The sequence below is a fragment of the Dreissena polymorpha genome, chromosome 2 (assembly GCF_020536995.1).
Source record: "Dreissena polymorpha isolate Duluth1 chromosome 2, UMN_Dpol_1.0, whole genome shotgun sequence".
Taxonomy (NCBI): Eukaryota; Metazoa; Mollusca; class Bivalvia; order Myida; family Dreissenidae; genus Dreissena; species Dreissena polymorpha.
In genome coordinates, this window is record NC_068356.1 from 582,686 (window position 1) to 609,711 (window position 27,026).

A 27,026-nucleotide genomic window follows, 5' to 3' on the forward strand; every position below is an offset into this window, starting at 1 on the left:
GCATGTGATAAATATATGTCTTACCAGATATTAGCGTTCGATGTTTTGTACCTGACCCCAACGATATTTGTCTTGTTTCAGCTCTCATATATGACTCCATGTAATCGGTTGAATGTAGTACGCAATTTACAATGTCCCATGTTCTTTGTATAACAACAGCTCCTATGATACAACGTATATGCATTGAGTCAGCTTCCATGTTCTGTATGTAATGTATCACCTTCGGCGTTCTTTATCTTTTACACTAGCCTATGCACTTATTTTTAGTGTGCCCAAAGGGTGAGCCAGTAGTTCATTGCAAGCTTGACTCCTGCAACTGGCCTTGCGATCACCCGGACTTCCGGGGCGTCAAGTGCCGCCAGAGCATTTGCGGGGAGTGCAAGGCGGAATACTTGATTCAAGGACGAGTGGGTGCGGTGTCCGAAGAGCAGCGCCGGTGTGAACGGTAAGACGTTAAGTCATGGATGAATTTAAACAGGCGGCAAGTGGCCTTTTTGATCTCAAAAAGATAGGATTTGTGCTTTCTTTGGATGTCTCGCCTTGTGATCTACATTGTATTTGGGGCAGTTTTACTTATGGTCGTCAGAAGCATGGTACACAGAAAGTAAACACGTAGTGGTTGAATTCATTTAACGCCCGGATGAATTTCGAGACCCTAGAAATGTGGATAGTGGTGGGAAATCTCTCTTTTCCCGGATTTTTTGCGTTTTCAATATACTGTAGTGCACTTTTCTGTACTATTTAGCGAATAGTGCTTGCAGTGTTCAGGAATTTATATGTACCGTTTCATAGATGTATATGGAAGCTTCTTAGTACACAATCTGTATTTGCTTATCCCAATTAATCGTGCCAAAGCGGCTTTCGTTTTAATAAATACTGGACAATTGAGTGCTTATTACAAGGCAATTTCACATTAAACTGTTACATATAATATCTCCCGATTCCGCCTTTTCAAGGATGATGTCACATATATTATATGATAAAGAATAAGTTCGCTCAATATATTTATTTCTCTACTGAAAACAATTGTGTTTGTGATGATAACGATCATGATATCAGCGTTTTAACAGACCATATTCATATCCCAATTAGTCTTGCTGTAGAGCATCCAACACTCAGTTACCTGCGTTTATGTATCGTCTAGTTAACGTCGATCCTAAATACCACAATTAATTATCTACTTGACAAATGGTTATGTTTCTCGGTGCAAATACACATATAATAACTATTACGACTGCTAACAACGTCGTTTATGATGCGGTGGCGACAATTAAAGCTATTTAATGTTTGAGCTGAAGTTCAGAAAAAATACGCTTGCGGCATTAATTTTGTATAGTCATCTTACACACAAAATTACAAAAAGGTTGTTCATAAACGGGATAGGGTTCACGAGTGCTGCGTTATTGTTGTCTAGTAATGAAATTGAATCCTTATTCTTTAATTCAAAACTCCGAAATCGACCTGTGATTATTTAATATTTTGATTGTTACTTACTGTAGGCGAGATACTACCGATTGACCGAGTGATGGGTGACATCTGCGTACAGGTACCATGCGCCATCGAGGTCTGCATCGGACAGAGATGTCCCGCCGTGCCCCGCGCAGTGTGCAGGTACCAGCAGTACACTATATTATCCCATGTATGCCTAGTGGACTCTCCCATCCTTCTAAATTGGATCAATTTATTTCCAAAATTAGGGATGTATAGTGTATTTATTCTATATTTAGAATATTTGTTATAGAAAATCCTTTAAGCAAACAGCGCAGACCCTGATGAGACGCCGCATCATATGGGTCTACGCTGTTTGCCAAGTCCTTTTTTCTAGACGCTAGGCATAAATGGGTTAACCTACTTTCTATCACATACTTATTAAGTAATAATAACGACATGACCTGCGTGGGGGAGTGTTCATTTTGGTCTTGCCTCTACCCTGAATCTGAGAGTGTTGTATTGCATTGTTTCGTGTTTTTTCACTTAAGTTTATGGGTATAAGAACTCAATTCACTCGTATTATCCACATACATGTCATGGCATGAACTTGGTAACAAAATAGTAGAAGACGAGTGGGAGCCTGGCTTTCTTAATCAGAAGAGGTCTCGTCGTGGTCCCTTATCTAGTACCAAAGGGACCACACCATGTTCTCGCCTTGTGAAATACCGATGCATCGTAGGGACCTACGATTGCTCAATACGCGAGTATAATACAATATTTCAGAACAAAGTTCCAATGGAGCACTTACCCCATATCATAGAATGCATCCCAGGAAAAAGCCCTTAAACGGATTGTCGAAAGGCTTATTACATAGCTCGGATGAATAAACAAATGCTTGCATAACTACAGCGCTTCAATATATTTTAACTTATTTAGTTAATCAGTATGAGTAAATTAAAGAAAAAATGCAAACAGTTTCATTACTCATGAGTCGATTGGCGGATGATCAATATTTGTAAAAACGAAATTCTGAAAGCTGATTCTTTTACGATGTCTTATTTTATGACCACGGAATATGTACAATTGGTTTTGAAGATGTGTTACATAAGACTATAACGGAAATTATCTTAACATTTATTAAAAAAAGTTATTACACTTTCTAATTAAAACCACAAATAACGTATTACTAATTATATTTTCTGCACTAAATCGATTTTGCACTCAATAATAAACAATAATGTATATGCAGGCCAGATGACTGTAACACGTGTAAACCGGCTTGGTACCTGGACAACCAACCCGTTGACTGCGTGACAGGTGGTGAGTAAGCATGCGCGAAACAGTGAATGGTCTTGGATAAACATGTTCATCCAGGGCGTTCCTTTAAATGGGCCTTTTCACGTTTTGGTAAATTGAATTTTTTTTTATATACATTGTTTCAGATTCGCAAATGTTCGCTGTAGTTATGATATTTGTGAGGAAACAGTAATACTGAACATTAACCATGCTGTAAAATATCAATTATATGCATCTTTTGACGATTTAAAAACCTGAAAATTATAGAGCGTTGCAACGCGAAACGATTGAATAATTTGGAGAGTTCTGTTGTTGTCGTTATATTTTGGAATACTACGAGGATTGCTTATATAAAGTCTAAAATACATCGCTCATTGTATGAGCACGGATGGCCGAGTGGTCAAAGCGATAGAATTTTACTCCAAGGATCAGTGGTTTAAGCCCAGTTGAGGGTTACTTTTTTATCTTTATTTAATTTTATTATTGTTTTTTTACTGGAGCTTGTTAGATCCAATGTTTACATTTATCAATATAACGCATTTAATGACAAACTTCAATACATTCAAAAATCTGTGAAAAGGCCCCTTTAAGCCGTCAAGAGTTCAAATATATAGTCTAAAATTAATATGAAATTAACAAGTATACAGACTCCATATATCCGCGTTTTCTTGTTTATTCAAAAGCAATTGAAAAAATCAGTAGTTATTATGTTATGATAGTTATAAAAGTTGCCCTTGAAACATAAACCTTTAATTGGTCAAGTCAATCAAATGCTCATTTCAATTGCGGTTCAACGCTTGGTTTCTCAATTCAGAAATCGACCAACGCCCAATAGTGAACAGGAAGTTGCAAGTGGCTCCATGGCAACGAACGTGCGCCCCAGGGGAGCCGCTGACGCCCTGTGACCACCGCGTGTGTGAGAAGAAGTTGTGCAGGAACTTCCCAGACGCAGTGTGCAGGTGAGTGCGTGATAAAGTGTGCAGGTGAGGGCGTGACAGAGTTAACAGTTTAGCTCGCGTTAAAGCATGCAGGTTAGCGCGTGACGAAGAGAGCACGTGAGCGCGTGACAAAATGTGCAGGTGAAAGCGTGACGTATAGTTTACAGTGCATACGACTTTTACACGTACAACTTCACCAGATGCGTGGCGTGTATATTTGTTCGTTTCGGATTATTTTTAAAATCTTTAAACATAATGATTCCATGCGATTTTTATCCTTGATATTCGAGTGGTATTGTGTGCTGTTGATAAGTTATCATAGAAAAGTTAATGTTTAATATTTAAGAAATCCTTAGAACGGTCCGTACATTCTTATATTTTCCATGGTCAGGTGGGTTAGTAATAGGGATAGCATATTCGAAATAAAAGGGCAATTTGATAGGCGCACCAATGCGCGTGTCAATTCACATATGTTTTATTATAGGCCTGACGGATGTGGTGGCTGTGCGGACACGTGGTTCCTGGACAACAAGCTGGTAGACTGCCTCAGTGACGGTAAGCTACATACCAGCGTGTTTATTGTACAGCCATCTATGGTCGAAAGTAGTTGTATCGTATTAACAAGTACGTTTGGCGTCTCTGATATCAACACAATTCAATAGTCATAGGCTTTTTTCTATATTGTCTTTGTGTCTGCAACATTTTTTGTCAAGTGAATTGGAAACTAACTTGAGAAGTTAACTTGTGGGGTGCGTAAACTGCGGTATATGGCTTTTCCGCATTGAGGTCACGATGATATGTCCCTGTAATGTATTTTACTAGACGACCACAGAGACCAAATCGTGTTAACATCTCTTTTAAAGCACGTGACACGGTTCTGTGAACAATAAACTCGTGAAAAGTCAAAGCGACAGTAGATCGTCCGTATTTTAAAGCATACTCCAGCTATCATTTATCATTTCACTTGACACAGCAACACATTCGAAATATGCCTCAGAAACGGTTGACCCTCCCGTATGCCTTTTTATTGAAAACCCGACCCACGCACCCTGAATCATCAACTATCACTATGTTCAATCTTCTGCGCGTTAAGAATTATTTTAACAAGAAGCTCGTGAACTGTGTCAATGACGATCAGTCGTGTTTCATACCCCGGAGATTGCACTTAAATAATACCGGTAATCGCTTTGTATAAGCGATTTCGCCCTAAATATTTAAACTGATATGTAGGTTTTTAGCAAGGAAATGCTTTTATTAGCAACGGAAAATGAGCTTCGGAAAAAGAAATTGTCCCGATACTTCTATCAATTATATAAAATAGCCTAAAGTAGAAGCACGACATTAACTAAACATAAAGTTCAGTCGTGTCAAGAGTGTTTTAATAGTAACAAATGTTAGGCTAAGTGTGGCGGAGTTTAAAGTTAAATCCGTATGCAAGATAACATATTGATCTAAATAGCATGCCTTGATACCCGTTTAAAACCCAATGCTTCGATATTGACCGTTCCAATGCGTTTTCTTTCATGGAAAAATAAATATTAGCTGAAAGTAATAGGAAGTTGAATGTTTCACAATTATTCTATGTTGGTTTCCAGCCTGTCCTCCAGGAGTGCCAATAGTTAAGTGTGTGGACGATCCCTGCAAGTACTTCTCACACTACTGTCCCTCCGCCGAGTGCAGGTAAATGCTTCACTTCTTACACTTTTGAAACCATAATTGTACACGTGTTGTTGCATTCCATATCTAAAGACGTAATATTTCATACCATTGTTTTGTGCACTTAATTTTCTTTCCACAATCGAATTTAATCTCCCATTCGTACGCATTATGTTTCGCTCTACATATGTACACGTAATTGAACGTTCCACAAACTTAACATACTGTGTTATTCCATATTCGTTATTGAAGTGTTCTGTTCTATATCGTGTACACTGTGTTTTAATTCAGTATTCGTACACATAAGGGTTCGTTCTCTCTTTCTCTACAGAGCCTCTGAATGTGGATCTTGCGAAGCAAAGTTCTTCTCGAACGGACAGGAGATAGATTGTGCTATGCCGCCTAAAAGTAAGCTGCATTTGTAATTACATGCATAGTGTTGAAAGTGTATGAAATTAGGATCGAAGTCCTGGCAAGGGCAGATGTCATTTTTTTAAATATACGATTTATATTAAAATAAAGAAAATATGTCTGTGTTTGCAGTAATACACTAATAAACTTAACGACCTTATTAAACTATAAATTTGTGCCTACGTCTCTTTAAGTAATTATAATATGAAAGCATGTGCTTGTGCAAAGAAAATTCCTGATAGGTCATCCCATACCTTGCTTAACAAGAACAATTATCTGCTGGCATGTTCGTAATGCATTTGACGTGTTCAACTCTACGTTTTTGTATGGATAATTAACGCTCAGTCTTTTTCTTGTTCATGCTTGTTCCTCTCACCTTAGGCCTATTGCTTGTGTTACGCTATAGTTATCCTCATTTCATCATGCACCATGTACTTGCGGCGTGATTGTTTGAATGCTAGTGTTCTTCTCACTTCGTCCTTTTTTTAACTCACTTCAGCCCGTCTTCCTATCAGTGCTTTTTAATGATGTTTTCTCTATCACTTCATCCTGCACTATCGTGGTGGCTTGTTTTTAAGCTTTTGTTTTCTGTTCTTCAAACTGACATGCTTGTGTACATTTGCTCTCCTTACATCCGCTTGCTCCATCGGTGTTCTTGTTTCCAGTCATTTGTTCTTGTCAATCCAGCCCCCATCCCGCACTATCTGCTTGTTTTAAAGCAGTTGCCCCCGCCAATCCCCCCCCCCCTCTAACTTTAGCCTGCAATGCTGATAAGCTTAATTTCACGCTAGTAATATCTCCGTTTCAGCCTGCCCTGCCGGCGTGGAGGCACGGAGCTGCCCATGGTACACGTGTCCTGCAGATATCTGTCCAACAAATAGGAGACTCATGTGCAGGTAAGCAACGTCTCGCATTTGTTTGTTTTGTTTTTATTTGCAGCATAAGCCAGACAAATTTGTTTACTCAACCACAAACAAACACAAAGGGTCATCTAAATTAACAGAATGAGATCATACAACTGCGCCTTGTGGTTGATCTTAACATGGTTGACATTCACCTTATTTTATACCACGGAATACTCTTTGGTCTGCATGCGAGATGATGATTACATGAAATGTATATCATGATATTTAGAATCTATATGTATCTCGTACTATGGATCCCTCTTATCCTCCGTACCAATACATCACCATACATCTGTAAGTAACATGCAATCCACGACGACTTGTAAATTTTCAATTGACTTTGACCTATGTACCTTGATATAATTATTAGTTTCTTACAAAGACATTTCATGCCTTTATGTTCGTAAAAATACCCTATGTACTCCGCTAGCTCCCTCTATATTTCTTATTTTCTCTTAATGTGCTTTCCTGTCCGGCTAGCTCGGTTTATAGAGCGCTGTACAACAATGCCGACGATTACGGGTGTAATCCCAAAGAGGTCACATTATTTGTATGGGGTCAATAATGAAATCCTTCCTACGACCATTCTTACCCTAGCACTGATTCAAGCAGGACAGCTATAAGTTACTTACAATTGAATATGCGTCTAGTAATGGTAAACTAGATAGCCGAGGGAAAGAGTGAGTATGTTAACGTACCGCCGTGATTATGACTTAAATACGTTTGAAAACATAGTAACACAACACAAGAAAGCAAAGAAACAAATCTTATTAGTTAAACTTCATGATTGGTTCCGAACTGTACTATCCAAAGGTTATCAATATTTTAAGATCCCTATGATTAGTATTTTTCTACATTGATACATACACATTTTCAGGATTGACCCATGTGACGCCTTCTGCAAGTACGACTTCATCGACATCTACACTGGTGAGCCAATGCCATGCAGGGTATTCGATGGAGACGGAAGTCAGAAGCGCCAGAGGGAGGAGCAGCAGCGGGCGCAGGCGGAGGTCCGACAGGTCGCAGATATTTCGGTCGGTGCACAACCATCCCTCAGAGGCCTTGTCGACACAAAGGTTGCGGAAATCTCGGTAAAGCCGGATATCTTGACTGGAGGGATGCAGCCGGTGGGAAGGATGGTTGTCGACAACGGAATAAAGGCGGAGCCAATCTTGCAAAACGCCGGTCCCCCAATCACTGACCCGGATATCCTGTCGCTGCTGCGGTCATTCCCACACGAGATGATGATAGTTCCCACGGCTTCTATACAGTCTGCACTTCAGAATGGGAAAGACATAATAGCGACCGCAGAGGCGGCGATAAAGTCGCAGGTCAAATCCGAAAATAAGCTGCTCGGAGTGCCGCAGCAACTCCCAACTTTCGCAAAGCAGCCTGTTGAAGCCCCGAAGCCGGTTATAGTTGATGTTGTGAAAGAGAAAGCAGTTTCGAAGCCGGTTGTCGTTGATGTTGTAAAGGAGAAAGCAGTTGCATCGGTCGTTCCGCATGTGATACCGCCTATACCACCGAAGGAGCAAGTGATTACAGCCGGAAAGACACAGATAATAGTGGCGGGACCTTCCGATGGTATTTACCCAGAGCTGGGGACTAATCAAGCCCCAGATGCCTCTTGGACCATCATCATTCCTAACGTCATCGACGCATCATAATGCGCCGATAAAACAGGAAACACAGATGCCGCCTTCAACGATACCGGAAGTGAAACCTTTATCACCCGTGATACCTTGGGCGTCTGCGGCGGTGAGCGCCCCTGCGTCTAAAAGTAACGGAAATGGTGACCGACAGGGCGTCCCGATTAGCATGAATCTGTTTCAGAAATGGTCGGTTAATTAACGAGCGTACACTCCATGTGTTTTGTAACACCGGTGGTAATATACAACTCTTTCGAATGAATTGATTTAGTTGTTAACAAAACAACACAATTATATTTATTAGGAATATTGAATTTAAATGATTTTATACCTTGAGTGGAAACAACGTGGCTACCAAAAGTACGCAATGCTGTTATTAAGTTGCATACATAAAAATATAGAGAAAAACAGCAAATACATTGACACATAAAGCATTTCACATAGAGCGGCATAATATGTCAATAGTAAATAAGGGATTTTAATGTTACCAGCAGCAACGATCTTGTGCAAGTGTTAAACATGGACTTTTCACTTGCACGTTTTAAAATGCTTGATGCGTTAAACATATTGTTTGGTTCAGTGTACCTGTCCGCCTCTAAAACATGTAAATAAGATGGTAATATTACCAAATATCACTATGCACGTTTACTGAGTTAATAAATTTAATTTTTATTGTTTTCCGGTTTGTTTTTGGTAACTTATTAAACGTTATTCGTTCTGTGTTTGAATCTTGAAATAGACCATTCACTAAACCAATAAAAGAAAATCACTGTCCATCTTATTGTGCTTGGTCACGTAACGTGACACAAACACATCATGCACGCATTTGTTTTCCATTGATGCTTTTAGTGTCGGTTATAGGCGGACGAAGTATACTTTTCGCGCGTTATTTGTAAACGACTCTGATCCATGAAATATATGTTAAATATGTAGTGTGTTCAAATAAAGTTATAATCAAATGTACCCGTTTTATTTTCCTTGCATGTATTAATTCGAAAGTTTTCCTCCTCTAGGTCTAAAAACGAATTACGTTAACCCATTTATGCCTAGTGGACTCTCCCATCCTTCTAAATTGGATCAAATTATTTCCAAAATTAGGGATGTCTAGTTTATTTACTTCTATATTTAGAATATTTCTTACAGAAATTCCTTTAAGCAAACAGCGCAGACCCTGATGAGACGACGCATCATGCGGCGTCTCATCTCGATCTACATTGTTTGCAAAGGCCTTTTTTTCTAGACGCTAGGCATAAATGGGTTAAATAAACGCTTGCCGCGTGCAGATTCAACATTAAAACATGTATCAAAAATTATTTTTTCAATATGCACATATGTAACGCTGTAAGCTTTTGACATTTTTACATATTACGTTTACATTCCGTCGACTTGAAATAAAAGTTACTGAATTGGAAATCGGCTCCATATTTTATAACGTGGATTTGTTGACTATTAAGATAATTTGTTGACTATGACTTGTTTTTGTTTTTTAAATCCGCTTTATAAATTTGAGCAAAGCAGCAGTACTACTATACGCTGCGCATTTACGTAAATTTAAATGTCTATCGTTCGTATATATTCAATACAATGTAGAAATATCGTTTTCCAATCAGCGTAAGGTGTGCGAACCACGAGGCCGTATGATTCAAACAATCTGAGTCACCCGAAAACGTACCAATTAATATGAAGTGTGTTTACAGACATTGTGCAGATTATGAGTAATATTTTACTTGACTTGTACTGTTTATGACTGATGACTGAAATGTAACTCTAAATAAAATAAAAATAAATGACGTAAACACACTGCGTGTCTTACCATAACGTGATAGAGTTTCCAGTTATGTCTTGTTTCAGTATGACACGACATTGGGTTTGCTTTAATCGTTCGTCGGTGTTTCAATTTAATGAGTTTTTTTTTCCATTTTTTAAAATAAAACATTCTAATGTTACCTCCCTTAGTTGTAGTTTTGCAGAAGTTCCAAATACAATAAAACACTATAATGTCACCTTTCTTAGCTGTTATTTGGCAGTAGTTTGCAATACAAATATATCAAAATTGAATTGCTTGTAATAGGATATAATGACGATGGAATTGAGGCAACAGACTGGCTCCCACTGTCACTTAACATTAAGAACATCGGCCATATGTTATACGTTACACATCATGTGAATTGAAATACATGGTATATGGTCATTCTCAAAAAGCGATTACATTAAAAAATTCATAATGCATGTAGGCTAAAACACAGAATTCTGCGATTCAATTTTCTTCAATTTTATTTCAAACAAAACATAATAATATGTTTAAGACATAACGCAAATGAGCATAAGTGCATAATGTGAAACTACAAAGAAAATAGATCCATTTCGAACAGCGTTTTTTATTTCATTACAAAGAAATATAGCCTTCTTCTTTCGAATGAATATCAAATTTAAATTCAAGAGCAGAACGAAAATTAAAAAAAAAAATGTCTCTATAACATGACATATGCCGGTTATATTCACACAGTATAGTTTTATTTACAAACTTGCATGCACCTTATATCAAAGGAATGCGTATAAGTAATGTTTTTAAATATTACAATGGTAAGATTTCGTCCCCTGTTTTGTCATTATATCGGTCGCTTTAGTGAAAACATTTAAAAATATTACAATTTCAAATATAACATATTTCTATTCTAACCCCTTTACTGTTAAATAATTAGCGATAACGTTGCTTATTTTTGAAAAATGATTACTATCTTAAAAACCCATAAACACTCAAAAGCAACTAATATTTCGTACAATATTTCGAAAAATAAAATTTACACATACAAAATCAATGTTCCTATAGCACAAGCTCAATTTTCAACGCTAGATGTGGTATGTTAACATAGATTTAACGCGATACAAAATGCTCGATTTTTCCCGGCTACCATATCCAAACATTTACGAGCGAACGCGAGATTGGCTTCGTGCAGCTTCGGAAGCACGACTTAGTTCTCATGCAACCTCCGCGCACAGATTTGACGGGAACCAGCATTGCTGGATCCAATTCCTGTCTACATAACCAACCACGTTATACAATTATTTTACCGTTGTTATTTTTGCTTTTTTTAATTTAGGTAATTATTTTTTATTATGAACCTTAACGTTTACAATATCTTCAAAGTGTAAAAGAAAATGATAATGAAACTACTTTTTATAATATAATACTTAAAGGGGCCTTTTCACAGATTTTGGCATGTATTGAAGTTTGTCATTAAATTCTTTATATTGATAAATGTAATCAGTGGATCTAAAAAGCTCCAGTAAAAGAATACAATTAAAAAAAACGAAAAAAAGTAACCCTCAACTGGCTCGAAACACTGACCCTTGGAGACCTATAGTAAAAGTCTATTGCTTCGATCACCCGGCTATCCGTGCTCTACACAATGAGGGATGTATTTTATACTTTATATAACCTATCCTCGTAGTTTCTCAAAATATAACGACAACAACAGAACTTTTCAAATTATTCAATAGTTTCGCGTCGCAACTCATTATAATTTTCAGGATTTTAATTTGTCAAAAGATGCATATAATGGATATTTTAGAGCATGGTCAAAGTTCAGTATTACTATTTCCTCACAAATATCATAACAAAAACGATAATTTTCGGATCTGAAACAACTGTTTTCTATGTTGTCAATTTACCAAAACGCGAAAAAGGACCCTTTAAACCTATAAAAATAACAATCCTTCCAACTCTGGTAGGATTTTCTTGTGATGGCAGAGATTGTATGTGCTAGAAGGAACGACAACTATGAGTGGAGATTGGTTCTCATGAATACGTCGTTCTTCCGATGCTGCCCGAAGCCAGTCTCGCGTTCTCTCGTAAGTGTTCGGATATCGTGCTGGGAAATTAACATGGAATATATTGTCGCACAAAAACTAAACACTAGCATATTGTATCTCGTTAAATCTGTGTTACCATACCGCATCTAGCGTTTGGCTATTGCTATAAGGAACACTGATTTTTTATGGGTTAACTTTATTTAACGAAATATTTTGCGAAATATTCGTTGACTTTGAGTATTTATGTTATTATATTATATAAAACCTTAGACGATATATTGTTAATAGTAAAATATATTAAAAGATGTAATTGAGGTGCTTACGACCCATGATAAAATGATATTATGCTGAGAGAAATACAGCACTAATCGTATGCACATTTTACATTCAATAAATGTACAGTGCATATATTAAATAAGAATTTATCATGATCTGTATCATTGTCGTTATAGTAAGAATTGTAATGGAAGCTGAAATAACTGTCCAAGAACTCAATCTGTTTCGCAAACATCAATATTTTTAAGATGACCATGACAACAAGAAACCGTCGGAGACGGGTGATGCTCCCAAAAGGTTTTTTGTCACAATATTGCACTATATATTCAGATAAAAGGAAACGTCTTTGGACAAAATAATACGATGGATGGTTTAGCAACTTAAACATTTCAAAGTGCCATAACTCTATAAATGAATCATCTAACCAGAATTACATGCGCATCTCATCAAGGTAGTTAAGCTTCCCATAAGCTTCATTGAAGTCCAGTCAGTAGTTGGGGAGAAATAGCCCGGACAAGAACTGCACTATATGTACAGTTTATAGAAAATTTCAAAGGGCCATAACTCTGTGAAAAATCATCCGACAATAACCGGCTGATAATATGCACATCTCATTAGGTTAGTGAAGCTCCCATAAAGTGTCATTGAATTCCAGTGATAAGTTGCTGAGAAATACCTCGGACAAGAATTGCACTAATTGTACAATGGAATATTTCAAAGGGCCCTAACTCTGTGAAAAATCATCCGACCATAACCGGCTGATAATATGCACATCTCCTGTTGGTAGTGAAACTTCCCATAAAGTTTCTTTGAATTCCCGTAATAAGTTGCTGAGAAATAGCTCAGACAAGAATTGCACTATATGTACAATGGAAAATTTCAAAGGGCCATAACTTTGTAAAAAATTATCCGACCAGAACCCGCTGATAATATGCACATCTCCTCTTAGTAGTGAAGCTTCCCATAAAGTTACATTGAATTCCGGTCATTAGTTGCTGAGAAATAGCCCGGACAAGAATTGCACTATATGTACAGTTAATGGAAAATTTCAAAGGGCCATAACTCTGTGAAAAATTATCCGACCAGAACTGGCTGATAATATGCACATCTCCTCTTGGTAGTGAAGCTTCCCATAAAGTTTAAATGAATTCCGGTCATTAGTTGCTGAGAAATAGCCCGGACAAAAATTGTGCACGGACGGACGGACGCACGGACGGACGGACTGACAGACGAAGCGGCGACTATATGCTCCCCCCCCCCCCCCAAAAAAAAAAAATCTTTAGGAACGGTCCGTTTCGATCTAAATAACTGCTTATTCGCTATGAACAAATGAACATAATATATATACAAAAATCGGTCAACCGCCTTGGTACTACATAAATTTTATTCAACAGGCAGAAACTGTCTATATCAAAATAACAAATATTTTACATATCAATAATATGGCACTAGCAGGAGACAATCAATCCTTAACATGTGATGTCGAAAATCTTTAAACGATTCTCAATAAACAGTTATTTACTTAACTAAAAGTATGTTCATATATGTATGGTTTTAAATAAATGTTTTTGTTAACAGTTCAAACAGCACTTAAAAAATCAATATGAAATCTGGCAAAATAAAGAATGATTTGCCACTGAAAATAAATCACGACATCCTGTCGCAACGTGACACTATTCGTGACGGCACACAGTGCCCTCAAAGCCCACGATATCCGCATCCCGAATGATAGTTTTGACTTCAAGTGTGCGCAATAACTTCGAATTCAGATGTTCTGATTGTTCTTCAATATTTAGTACAGCGGCGTGTGTATCCCAGTTGCCCCTCGCGCTGCAGGAAAATACGTCATGGGTTATCAAAAAACAACAACAAAGGTATGTAACAACGTGGCAGGACATTATCGTTGCTAGCTAAATTCACTGATTAAACTATTACAAAAAGATGTCGATGAAACAAACCTCATGTATACCTTACAAAATTAAGTACATTATTAACTGCAAAAATCCACGTTTAGCATTACGCTAATAGACGGATTCGGGTTTGCGAAGAATAATATCTTCGGTCTCAGCTATTGTTAAAGGTGTATTTTTCGTTTCATTGAATAACAAAAATAAAAACAAGTGCATTTTGTTAAAAACAGTGTAACGAATAAGTGGAAAATTTAGTTCCCTTGTGTGAAATCAAATAATTGCAAGGTGGCATTGTATTAGCAAGAAATTATTGTATACGCAGGTTATTAAGATGTTTGAAACAATTACAATCACATATCTAACTCGGTTAAAGGTTGGCAAATGCCGGATATATACGCTAATTTTCTGTGATTCATGCTTTTTGTACGAATAATTTTCAGACCTTATTCTTTGTACCTATTATCCTACGTTATTATTCACACATAAAACTATATTTCCTGTACATTTTGGATTGTGTATGAGTATAGCTATACATACTTTTGCTTAAAGATAATATATTGAACATTTCTTTTAGAAAAATATTAATACATTAAAATCCAGGAATGTTATTTATTGCTGATAAAATGCACTTGTAAATTATTTTCATCGTTCTGAACGCACAATTCCTACCTTCCATTATGTCGGCCATGAGGTCCGGGTCCATAGCCGGGTTGAAGGCCAGTCCCGGGTTCGAGGTGGCCGGACCACCGAACCCTCCGTACAGATTGGGTCGGGTATTACTCCTGTTAGTATACGACACAGTGTTAATTTAACCAATTTATGCCTAGTGGACTCTCCCATTTTTCTAAATTAAATCAATTTATTTCCAAAATTAGGAATGTCTAGTATATTTATTTCTATATTTAGAATATTTCTTACAGAACTTCCTTTAAGGAAACAGCTTAGATCCTAATGAGACGCCGCATCATCAAATATATATATTTATATATATATATATATATATATATATATACCAATATATAGTGCCAGTTACGCGGTCTCGGTAGTTTTCAGACTGTACTTACGAGGTCAATATAAAAAACGGGGTCTATATACAACCCCGCATTCTAGGCTCCTTTAATTACTATGAGGGGGGTGTAGGGGAGGTAATGCAATCAAATCTCACAATAAGGTCTTAAATCGAAAACCACAATCACGTCTGAAATTGAAATTGTATATACCTCGCAAATAAGTTCGCTATATATTTCCTTGTATAAGACGTTAAATAAATGACGTATTTATATACAATAATATAGTAGGTACCCCTATATACCTTAATTCGTGTTTATATCGGATAAAAAAGGGTATGGAGATACATGTATTTAAAGTGGGAACCCCATAACCTATTTCTAAATCAGAGACCCCGTAACTGGCCATATGTGTGAATATATATATATATATATATATATATATATATATATATTTATTTATATATATATATATATATATATATATATATATATATATATATATATATATATATATATATATATATATATATATAATAAAAGGCTTTTATTAAATTTGCCGTAGCTTTCGACCTCTCGGTCTTCTTCAGCGGCATTTATTTGTGAAGCATATCATGTTTAGCGGAAGTGACGTTATATTATTGAACGTTACATTGCGCGCCATTTTTATTAGTCTTTTGTGTTTAGTCCATATAGTTTGAACGTCCTCAATTTACGCTTCCAAAGTTGTTCGATGGTCTTCCGGTACTCGTCCGATCCATTTAATTTTTCGAGTCCTATGACCCGGAAGTCCGCGACGCTGTGGCCGTTCGTGTAAAAGTGCTCGGCAACCGAGTCATTGTGTCGAGTCCGTATCCGGGACAGGTTAAGGAGATGTCGCTGGTACAGGGTATCACCCGTTTCCCCTACGTATACAAAGGTCTTACATCGTGTACAGCGTAGACTTCATTGGTGGATTTGCAGGTGACCTCGTTCCGTCCCGGTTGCCGAGCACTTTTACACGAACGGCCACAGCATCGCGGACTTCCGGATCATGGGACTCGAAAAATTAAATGGATCGGACGAGTACCGGAAGACCATCGAACAACTTTGGAAGCGTAAATTGAGGACGTTAAAACCATATGGACTAAACACAAAAGACTAATAAAAATGGCGCGCAATGTAACGTTCAATAATATAACGTCACTTCCGCTAAACATGATATGCTTCACAAATAAATGCCGCTGAAGAAGACCGAGAGGTCGAAAGCTACGGCATATTTAATAAAAGCGTTTTATTTTATATAAACGGCTTAAAGCGACTTTATTATTATTATTATATATATATATATATATATATATATATATATATATATATATATATATATATATATATATATATATATATATATATATATATATATATATATATATATTCTGTTTTTATTAAACCTCTGAACAAAATAACACTCAATCAGTTTTTCTTACAATATGACGTGAATCGCCTGGTGTACTTCCGGACTCATGGCGGGTCCCACCTGCCGGTGAAACATCTCGTGATGACCGGCGGCGTCTGATGAAAGTTCAAGGTCAATTTCAAACGAGGGTAACATATGATAATCGTAGTTCAACTTCTTCAAATAGGTAATATTTGAAATAACAGATTAAATCAGTAAGCAACCAATGCGTTTACATTAATATAGAACGTATATATAACTGCAATCCTTGTTTGCAACACATTTCTTCGTACTTTTTACACAATTCATATGAGGATACCAAATGCGTATATTAAATGCGATTTTCAACGCAGCATTATTTTGAACAAATAAAAATGGAGAAATAGTCAACCTGTCCAACAAGTAAATTTCTTGCTTGAATAATCGTGGAAATCTGTTTTATTTAATTGAAAACCCAATGAATTAACGATTGAAGTTGTCATTATATATTGAGTGCACGCCGAGTTCGATCCTTTTAATGAAATAAAGCCAAACGTTGAGACGGTCGCAAAATAACACGGAAAAACAGCCCTAATACCTCTCAACGGATGTCGTCTACCAGGAAACAAATTTAGTCGCTGTTGTCGCTGTTGAAATCGAGGCTTGATATTTCCCGCCAAATCCACTTGGTGAGGTAGCAAGGGTGGTAATCCTTGGTAGCCTGTAAGAAAAGAACTGCTGAGTACTCACCATTTAGTCTTGGGCTCGTTGAAATAAACTTTTTAGTGTAAACAATGAGTGGAACATACATTTTCTGGATTTTTTAAATGAATTAATTGCAAGGTGGCGTTGTATATATTCGTCTCTAAATGGCTAACAAGTGTATCAGTTTTAGAAAAACCAATACGAACATGCGGATAGATACTGTTGCTTTGCTTATATTAGCCCATTTATGCCTAGTGGACTCTCCCATCCTTCTAAATTGGATCTTTTTTTTTCAAAATTAGGAATGTCTAGTATATTTATTTCTATATTTAGAATATTTCTTACAGAAACTCCTTTAAGCAAACAGCGCAGACCCAGATGCGACGCCGCATCGTGCATCATGTTTGCCAAGGCCATTTTTTCTTTCTAGACGCAAGGCATAAATCACAGTTGGAAGTAACATACCCTGGATAGTATATGGGCCCAGGAGCCCAATATATTCAAATAAATATATAAAATCATGTTTATTGAAAGAAAAATTGACAAAAAGCCATGAAAAAAATATCCCCACTCCCTGATATTGGAATCATAACAAGGTCATTAACTAGAATTTATCGTAGACCTGTCTTCGCGGGCCGTAAAATGTCAAAAATAGCTTTAATCCAAAGCATCCCTTGGTCTTCTTATGGGCAATCGAATAACCTTTCAAAAACAATTTACTTCAAAGAAATCTGTCCAGCCGTTTATTCAAAGTCGGCCGATGACCAAGCAATATTTCGAGCATGTTTGTCAATCCAAATAAATCTTGGATGTACTTCCAAACAATATTTTTTAGATTTCTCCCCTTAATCGATAGCTCGCGTCCTATTCCTTTAAAACAACAATGTATTTGAATATATTGGGCTCCTAGGCTCATTTACTATCCAGGATACGTTTCTTCTACCTGTGGCATAAATGGGTTAAAAGTGAAAACATAATACCCCCGTCTTACCGGACTGGCGTCCTTACTACGTCTTTACGGCGACCCAGGTCGCAGTGAGGAGACCATGGACGCCGGAGGGACGGAGTAAAGACGCAAGAGAAAGCAGCGAAGACGCCGAAAATTGCTCAGGACGCGAACCCACGGCGACCACTTTGAACATGTTCAAAGTTGTCGCAGAAGTCCGGCGTTTACGACGTTCTGTTAAGGACGTCGTAGGGACGCCGTAGAGACGCAGTAGTCGTAGTAGGGACGTGGTGAGGTCGCTGTAAGGTCGCCATGGATGTCGTGTGGTCGCCGCTTAAACCCACAGAAAATGATCATTGACTGCAAGGCGATCGTACGGCGACCTTATTGCGATATTAGTACGTCCTTTGTACGTCTAATGCGCCCTCAGAACGACTATGGTCGCAATGAACGCAGTAAGAACGCCACGGGCGCCGCTCAGACGCCGTATGGTCGGCTTTGGTCGCCGTAAGGACGCAGTACGAACGCGGTAAGGTCGCAAAGGACGTATTAAGGACGCCGTGAGGACGCGCAGAACGCCATAAACCAGGACGCTGGTGTGACGGGAAGGCGAAAAACAGCATTTTTACCGAAAAAGTCATTGGCGTCCTTACTACGATAAACAGAAATTTCCAGAAACACAGTCTTAGGTCGCCGTAAGGACGCCAGTCCGGTGTGACGGGGATATTTTAATCGATATATAGTTTGTTCCTGTTATTCATGCTGTTCATTTATGTTTCGTTAATACTTAAGTATACAATGGCTGAATGCCATTGATATATTTTGTTTTCCTGATACGTTGTAATTGTATAGTCAAGTTCTGTCACGTGTTTATGTTTAATAATTTGTTTAGATGGGTGGCATATAAAATGGTTCGTTAAAATGTGTTAAAATACCAGTATATTTACAGTTTATATATCATGATGTATGTGGATTATAGTATGGCGATCAGAGAACAAAAGTGTCAATAACGACACGCCGTCGTGGGGTATTCAACAACAGTAATCAAATATATATAATTTAACAAAACATAGTAAAATAAAAAATACCAGTGTTATTCAAATACCGATACCACCATTTATTGTTTTTTCCATCGAAATAGACATGGCGTTGCGTCACATAATAACTGTAATATTCGATATTAATTAATAATTGATAATTGGCATAGCTAGCATTTATATTATAGATTTATTAGATTTATAGATTTATTCGGCACGTACGCGGCAAATTTGATTGAAACTCCCTTTAACAAACTGCGCCAAAACTTTCGAAACTTACTGCGAGCCTCGTTGATATCGGAAAGAAGGTCAGGATCTATGGTCGGTACAGCTGTCGTGGGTGCAAGGGTAGTGGGTGCTGGGGTTTCGACGGACGTGTTCACCGCTAAAGACGGCGCTTGGACTACCGCTTCCGCTGCAGCGACTGCCTTGTCGACATGTGGTTTAGTTGGTGGCGGGCTGCCTCGATTTGGGGACGGCGCGGGAGCAGGGGTTCTCGGCCGGGATGGTCGGTTTTCCCGGACGTGATGCGTCATCGAAATCGAAACTGGCGCAGATTTAGTAGATTGTGGCCGAGAAGTAGGAGCGGGTCTCGTTAGCACCTGATTTTCGCTGTGATGGTCTTGCTGTCCTTCGCGTCTGCCTTGATTGCGTTCACCGGAAACACGCGCTTCTCCACTACCACCAGACTCCGAATGCGACTCTTTCGGTCGCGTCTCCGGGATGGGCTTATTTGGACGGGGTACCGGAACTGGTTCGTCGCGGCGTACCGTGGGCGGTACCGGTGTCGAAGTTATAATGATAGGCACAGATTTCAGTGGAACGACGAAAGGCGCATGGGTGGCGGCAGGTACCAGAGGCGGTATTGGCGTCGCAGGTATATAGACAAGCGCTGGTTTTGGGGTAACGAAAACAGGCGCTGGTTTGGGGGGAACGAACACAGGCGCCGGTTTTGGTGGAACGACGAAAGACGCAGGGTTTGCGGCTGGTACCGGAGGCGAAGGGATCGGAGATGCACTATAGACATGTTGTTGTGTTACGTAGTGGCTTGGAGCCGGAGTTGCAGACTGAGCGGAGGCGTCGACGACTGAGTTTCCCTTTAGTTCGGATTTAAACATCGTCATGAACTCTACAAGACCGATAAACCTTACAAAAAAGGTCACGCAAGGTCATTGGCTGATGTTCCAAATTGTATACATTGTGTGCATTTCGATGTTGATAGCGCTTTTTATTCGATATAATATTGTAATATGATAAATGTTAATATATTAATGTGCTCATTATATTATAACTCAGAAACAGTGATCGTAAATACAATTGCATTGGTGAACTCAATTGCTACTTAATGGTGTTCCCCCTTTTAATAGTGGAGAAAGTATTGAAGTTCATTAATGTATCTCTTGTGTCAATGTATGCAAACCAGCAGGAAAGTTATTCTTACCTTTGAACAATGTATTCTTGTCAACATTCCCATCTGCTGGGCGTGCCGTTGAGGTAGTGACATCTGTAGAGAAAGGAAACAGAGGACATACAGCGAGGCCACAGTCACTTGACTGCAATAACAACGCCAAAAATAAGGATATGTTGATCCACTAAACTTTCTTTTATTACCTGTTTATACCCGTGTTTTATAACACTTTAATACGAATATGCAATGACAGGCAGACATCTTGCAAAGCTGTTACAATATCTCCAATTAAGTCAAATTATATTTTATTTAGGGAAAAAGATCAAATATAGTAATGATTATCACAAACTCAACTGTGTATTTAGCGAATATGATCGAATAAACCAAAATGTATCAAAATCTCAATCTTCAATAATAATAAGAGAAACGGATCGGCGCAAAAATAAGGGTGAGATCTGTGGAAACAAACAACTTTTTTGTTTGCGCCTTTGGAAGGAAAGTTGTGGTGTTCTTCAAAACGAACCTAGTCAATCATTTGTATGCAAAAGGATGCAAGATTACTTTTTACACGTGTAACTAATGGAATAAAAAACACAAATGTGCCATTGCGTCTATTTGGAGATGCGATAATGCGTGTGCAACGTTGTTCAACAACAATTTTAATGATGCCGTCAGATGGAAATAAATCGACGGAACCCATGTTAATATAAATACTTTATGCAGTGGTTATCGGCGATCATTGGCCTTATATGTTTTTTTGGAACGCGCAAACACCTTTCCGTCCTAATAAAACATACCGAAAGAATTCAATCGCACCACCTCTTTCAATATTAGATCGGAAACTAATATAACGGATGTTGTATTTGGTCTTATATTTCTACCATTAGGCTTGGTGGGCGGAAGTGGTACGCCTGGACTCGGCTGCAGGATGAGGTCGCGGATGTCAAAAGTGGGCTTGATGACGGCCTTCGGGTTGGGCAGCACTGGTTTCAGTTGTATAGGGTGCCCGAGACCAACGCTCGTTTCCTGCCCTGTAGGGAACGGAAAATGAAACACTGATTATTATTAATGCATTTATACGTATTTAAAGCCCAATCAAACCAGGACACATGTTAATTTAACCTATTTAGTTTTGCTCGATTACATCGAAAGCCTCAAGCTGATTGAAAAGCTCTCGAGTCCGTTTCCTGGGCCTATAACCAATACTTTGTGTCTTTTGGGAAGATCTAAAGAACGCTCCCCGAGTAGGGATAGAACCTGTCGGTCGCTAGGCAGGACACTATATCCATTACGCCAAGGCAACCTCGAACACATGTTAAAGAACTAATACATAACCCTTATACGTATTCGACAAAGTACAACTCCGTATGCATCTTAAACGAAAAACGAACAAAATGTTTACATAGACAACGAAAGACAAACAAAAATAATACTAAAATGCGCATTACAACTGTTTTCTCGGTCCTATATGTGTATTACACATGTGATTTTAGCCTTACACGAGTAGGACCGTGAGATCATATATTCAAAAAGTAAGTCAAATGTTATGATTGTCCTACTAGAATATGACTTACTCCACATCGTTTAAATGATAAGAGAATAGATAAAATTCTTACAATTGTATGTCAAATGTGACCACAGTATTGATAGAAATAAGTACACATTTAATCGCAATAGCAAAGGAGGATGTTAAATGTAATCATAGGCTAAGAAAGATATATGAAATGTGATCATAGTATTAAAGAATTATGCCAAATGTGATCATTGACCTAAATGGATATGACAATAGGATAAGGGTCGTACTTTTGTACGACAAATGAGATTATAGCCTCAAAGAGATGTCACTAATTGATCATACAGGTTACAGGGGTATGACTATTAATAACATACATCTAATGAGATATGACTTATGAACTAATTTGCTTAAAGTGAAATAACATTACATTTTGTATCAATTATATTAAGATATGCCAAATTATGTATACGGTATCATTCTGCGTTGCATTCAAATCTTTCAATTTGTATAAAATAACATAAATATACTCCACTCGAATATCCTTTAAAGCGAGATTATACGATTTTGTCAAATATTTATTAATTTATATAAAATGTGTAAACAACTTATTAAACATGTATTTCAATATACATTAAAATAAAAGTTAAGAAGAACATGTGTCGAAAAATGCGAAATAAGCAAGATATTTAATTCTGAAATCGAAAATGCCTGTACAGTCGAATTCGCCAGCATGTAAATCATGCATGTACGATTTGAATCTAAATTTAGTTTAACGGTTCATTTTAAATTCCTGCAACGATATCTATTCATACGACACACAAACACTACTTAAAAAGACGAATGCTTCGATTATTGTAGGAAAATATGTACGAAATATCTTCGTCACAATCGGCTCGGGGCGCTAATTTGTATATGCTGCATTTTATGACATTCGTCTTCGATGTATATTTTTCTTGCCTATTTTGTGTTATTGTAACACATTTTATCAATATATTACAATTGAACACATATAAAAAAAATCGTATAATCTCGCTTTAAACTAAATGCAGAAAGGATTTACAAAAGCAATTAAAAAGGTTTCAAGTTTATTTATGTTTGTTCACTTCAATAAAACAAAAAATGGAAATTTGTCGGAAAAATAAATCGGTATTAAATCACGAAGTTTACGACAACGATTTCCATTTTGATGGGCGTTAGTGTATTAGGTGTTATTAAAGTATCGTTTATTATTTAAATTACTGTTCCATGCAGTACGTCAATGCAACCTGCTGCATATTTAATGACATTTAAATAATATAAATGTCAAGATTTGTCGTACTGACATAAATATTCCATACTAATAATCTCAAAGCAATAAATCAGTAAACGGGTTCAATGTCGCAAAGTAAGTTACATTGTGGCACAATGTAATTATTGGAAATAAGTATGCTGTTTTATTGATGAATATATTAATTTTGCATTTTGCATATTCACATGTATATTATTAAGAGCTAATAAATGTTGTTGTAGGTGGTGGTGATGGTGTTATTTAGAAACAATGATATTGTTAAAATTATTGACCAAAACTTTAACAGCTATATTTGATCGGCCACATGGATGTTAACGTAAATTGAGATATACATCGTACTTTGAACTTATTTTTTCGTTATAATTTTGTCCATGAATAAACGCAAAAATGATTGAATACTACAAACGAATTCATTTACAAATAAAATAAGTATGTCAGTTAAATTTATTCACTTCAAAACACGTGGTCATCTAACAATAAGAAAAAACGTAGTTTAAAAAATAAGTTGAAATTGTATCGATCAATAAAAGGAAGAAATGCGTTAAAACAACCCAATTGCCATATAAAATTTAATCCATTCTTAATGTATGTGATATTATGGGCATCTAACACTTTATAGGTGTCTATCGCAAGCGTTCTTTATTTTTGGTGTTTTCGCTTCATATACACTTATATTTGTTAATGCAGCATCAACATACTAAAACAATATCCCGGAAATAGAAAAATAATGCATCTGAATATCAACTGTACTTTCCTTTGAAAACTGATCATGCATGTACGATGTGAACCTAAATTTAGTTATTTAGTTTTAATGCAGATTCGTTCATACGAAACAAAGACACCATTTTGTTTTACGGATCATTTCGGCTTGGGTGAGTCATGTAAAATATGGGATATAAAATATATTTTTATAAACAACTGGTAGCAAGATGAGGTGCAGATAATTGGTCAGTAACCACATTTTAAATAACTCCTTTGACCTGTTAATTCTTTTAAGCTCAATTAAACAGTAAAAAAATGCCCATAATATCACTTTAAACCCATAATTAAAGATACTTTTTAAACATGTTGATGGTCTTCTGCTCGATCCACGGCGCACTAGCTTCCGGTTTAAATTTTATTGTGTTTTATTATTTTATGTGTACATTTCGACATTAAAGAGGTCATAGCGCGTCTATCACAAGGTTGCATTACATGAAGATCCGGGGCGAAGATGTCTCATGATTCTTAGGACCAAATTTAAATTGTAACTCTCGTCTCCATCATTTACAATTCTACATAAATATTATTAATTGACGTTTTGTATTGTGTGGTGATACCGAAGGAAATCTCCCTTTTCCAGTAAGGCGAACATAGCGAAAACTTCGCTGTATGGACAGTTATCAATTAGAATTGCAACTATTCCTTACTGATAACGAACAGCGGTCGCTGCGTGTTCTGAGCATTTCCACTGGTCACATGGTACGTGGCGGATGACTGCCAAGGCTGATTCGTCACTGGATGCGCGGCAGGCGAGGGTGCCGCCGGAAGAGGTTTGCTTTCCTCCGCCACAGCCGTTCCCTTGGTACCAAATCGTTCGTGGAACCAAGAGTCAAACATCATCATAAACTTCTCTGAAAAAAATATAAAAATAAATAAACATTAAGCTCTTAAGCCAAGCCCTTAATTTGTTTATGTTTTATTTAATAATTAATTAATTAATTAATTAATTAATTATATTCATTAACTAATACAATGATTGATAGTTATTTCAAATCTCTTTCAAACTAAAATACAAAATAAAATACTGTTTTAAAAGACACTGTCGTAAAGTTCTAAGAGTAACGTAGGTTACTCGAATTGACATCGTGAATGTATTACATCATGGTATAGTTGTGACAAATCATTAGTTAATGAGTCATGTTAAGAAATTAAGTAAAAAAAGACATAACACTGTACAAATTACAGATCGAACCTTCCACGTTTCCCGTCGCTCCTTGAGGATTCGCATTTGGATCCTTGTTTCCGACTGCAGCACCTTGGTTCTGACTTAGTGAAGTGAGCATTTGCGACTTTTGTGTGGGAGATACTTGTGAACCAGAAGTATACGAGGCTGTATCGGTAACGTGCATTTGTCCTCCCGAGTGAGTGTGAGATGTTGTAGGTTTTGAGTTATCGGCTATATGGGTGTGTCTAGTACTCGACGCGAGACCGTTATCGGTATTCTTGAGTTGGATATTGGCGATGTCAGTGTGACCACTGGAATCAGGATGTGGAGGATAGTCACTTCCGGCCAGTTGATGATAATCTGGACCGAGTGTCTGACTTGTGTCCGCATGTTTTGTGCCGTGTCCATCAACTGTATGACCATGTTCGTGTTCGGCCGCATGACCAGTAACATTAGCTATTGAATGACCATTTGCAAAATGACCATTGCCACTAACAGTAAGATTATCATGCTCTTCCATATTTTTACCGTGCGCTGGATCCGTGGCGGGCATATGTCCGACCACAAGAATTTTACCATTGCCGGTTAAAACCAGATGCGCGTGATCATGATCCGTTGTGTTCCCAACCCCGGGTCCTTGTGTATGTCCAGTTGCGGGATCGGCTTGGTGATCATGCGGCGGGATATGGTCAGTGTGTGCGTGATCAGTGTTCGAGTGGTCAGTGTTCGCGTGGTGGTGTCCCGGATCGCTGTTGAGCGGTTCTCCAGCTATCAGGCTGTTGACATCGAGGCCAACAAATATGTGCTGTATGGAGGATTCCGCTGGATGGGGTTTCTCTGTGTGCGCAGTGTCTACCTGTGGTACATTCCATAACATGATTGCGACGAGATCTTTGTTAAATTATTTTTAAATAATATTTAATGCGTGTGCTACAAAACGTTATTGCATTCACAACGCTGCAAAACACAAAGTTTTTTCATGACAGTTAATCTTCTAAAAATGTTTGTGTCTTTTTCACAATACGAAATTTGTGCTTGTATTTGCTACAAACAACACATTAATTGCACAAAGTCGTTACAGTGCTCGACAAATTATGCCCAATTTCTATTCTAATGCCATATAATGTTTATAATACAAAGTAAAAGTTTACATTTGCTACTATCACGAAATAAATATCATTCAACATATTGCAAAAGACAAACGATTAAAATTGTTTTATCACATAACAATTCCATCAAAACGTTTCCCACTTTCTCAGAATCCATAAGATGCTGTCTGATGTTTAAAGGAATCGCTAAAATCACATTTCATGCACTCTTGTCTTGTAAGCCACATTTCCACCTTCCAAAGACACGTTTTCACAAAGCTGCTAGCGGGAATATATTCAAACATAACCGTAATTAGAACAGAAAAAAAAATCAAAGGCTTTAGCTGGCTTTGAATAAAAATGGTAAGGTAGTTAAGCATAGAACTCGTCTTGTTTATCAGT

General features: G+C 37.4%; 2 protein-coding genes across 2 annotated transcripts; one reads left to right on the forward strand and one right to left on the reverse strand.

The window, feature by feature from the left end:
- The first annotated feature begins 308 nt into the window (after positions 1–308).
- LOC127865563 (uncharacterized) lies at positions 309–8,966 on the forward strand. Its single transcript, XM_052405409.1, has 9 exons — positions 309–445; positions 1,500–1,611; positions 2,681–2,751; positions 3,542–3,686; positions 4,150–4,220; positions 5,261–5,345; positions 5,653–5,729; positions 6,541–6,628; positions 7,515–8,966. Exons 2-9 carry the CDS (start codon positions 1,526–1,528, stop codon positions 8,305–8,307), a joined length of 1,416 nt encoding a protein of 471 aa, XP_052261369.1. The 5' UTR covers positions 309–445; positions 1,500–1,525; the 3' UTR covers positions 8,308–8,966.
- A 4,777-nt stretch (positions 8,967–13,743) lies between these two features.
- LOC127865503 (uncharacterized) lies at positions 13,744–25,654 on the reverse strand. Its single transcript, XM_052405353.1, has 9 exons — positions 25,564–25,654; positions 25,019–25,222; positions 21,687–21,836; positions 20,839–20,901; positions 19,678–20,526; positions 17,308–17,430; positions 16,762–16,846; positions 14,958–15,070; positions 13,744–14,208 (listed from the first exon to the last, which is right to left on the reverse strand). Exons 1-9 carry the CDS (start codon positions 25,652–25,654, stop codon positions 14,171–14,173), a joined length of 1,716 nt encoding a protein of 571 aa, XP_052261313.1. The 3' UTR covers positions 13,744–14,170.
- Positions 25,655–27,026: the final 1,372 nt, after the last annotated feature.

Bases quoted from the DNA above. Each gene is read 5' to 3' on its own strand.
- LOC127865503 (XM_052405353.1), bottom strand. From the start codon at position 25,654: ATGCTCACTTCACTAAGTCAGAACCAAGGTGCTGCAGTCGGAAACAAG. The intron at 20,527-20,838 runs GTAAGAATAACT...TCGGTCTTGTAG, and splicing joins CAAGAATACATTGTTCAAAG to AGTTCATGACGATGTTTAAA. The intron at 15,071-16,761 runs GTAAGAAAAACT...GTATACTAACAG, and splicing joins CAGGCGATTCACGTCATATT to GAGTAATACCCGACCCAATC.
- LOC127865563 (XM_052405409.1), top strand. From the start codon at position 1,526: ATGGGTGACATCTGCGTACAGGTACCATGCGCCATCGAGGTCTGCATC. The intron at 2,752-3,541 runs GTGAGTAAGCAT...TTCTCAATTCAG, and splicing joins CGTTGACTGCGTGACAGGTG to AAATCGACCAACGCCCAATA. The intron at 5,346-5,652 runs GTAAATGCTTCA...CTTTCTCTACAG, and splicing joins TGTCCCTCCGCCGAGTGCAG to AGCCTCTGAATGTGGATCTT.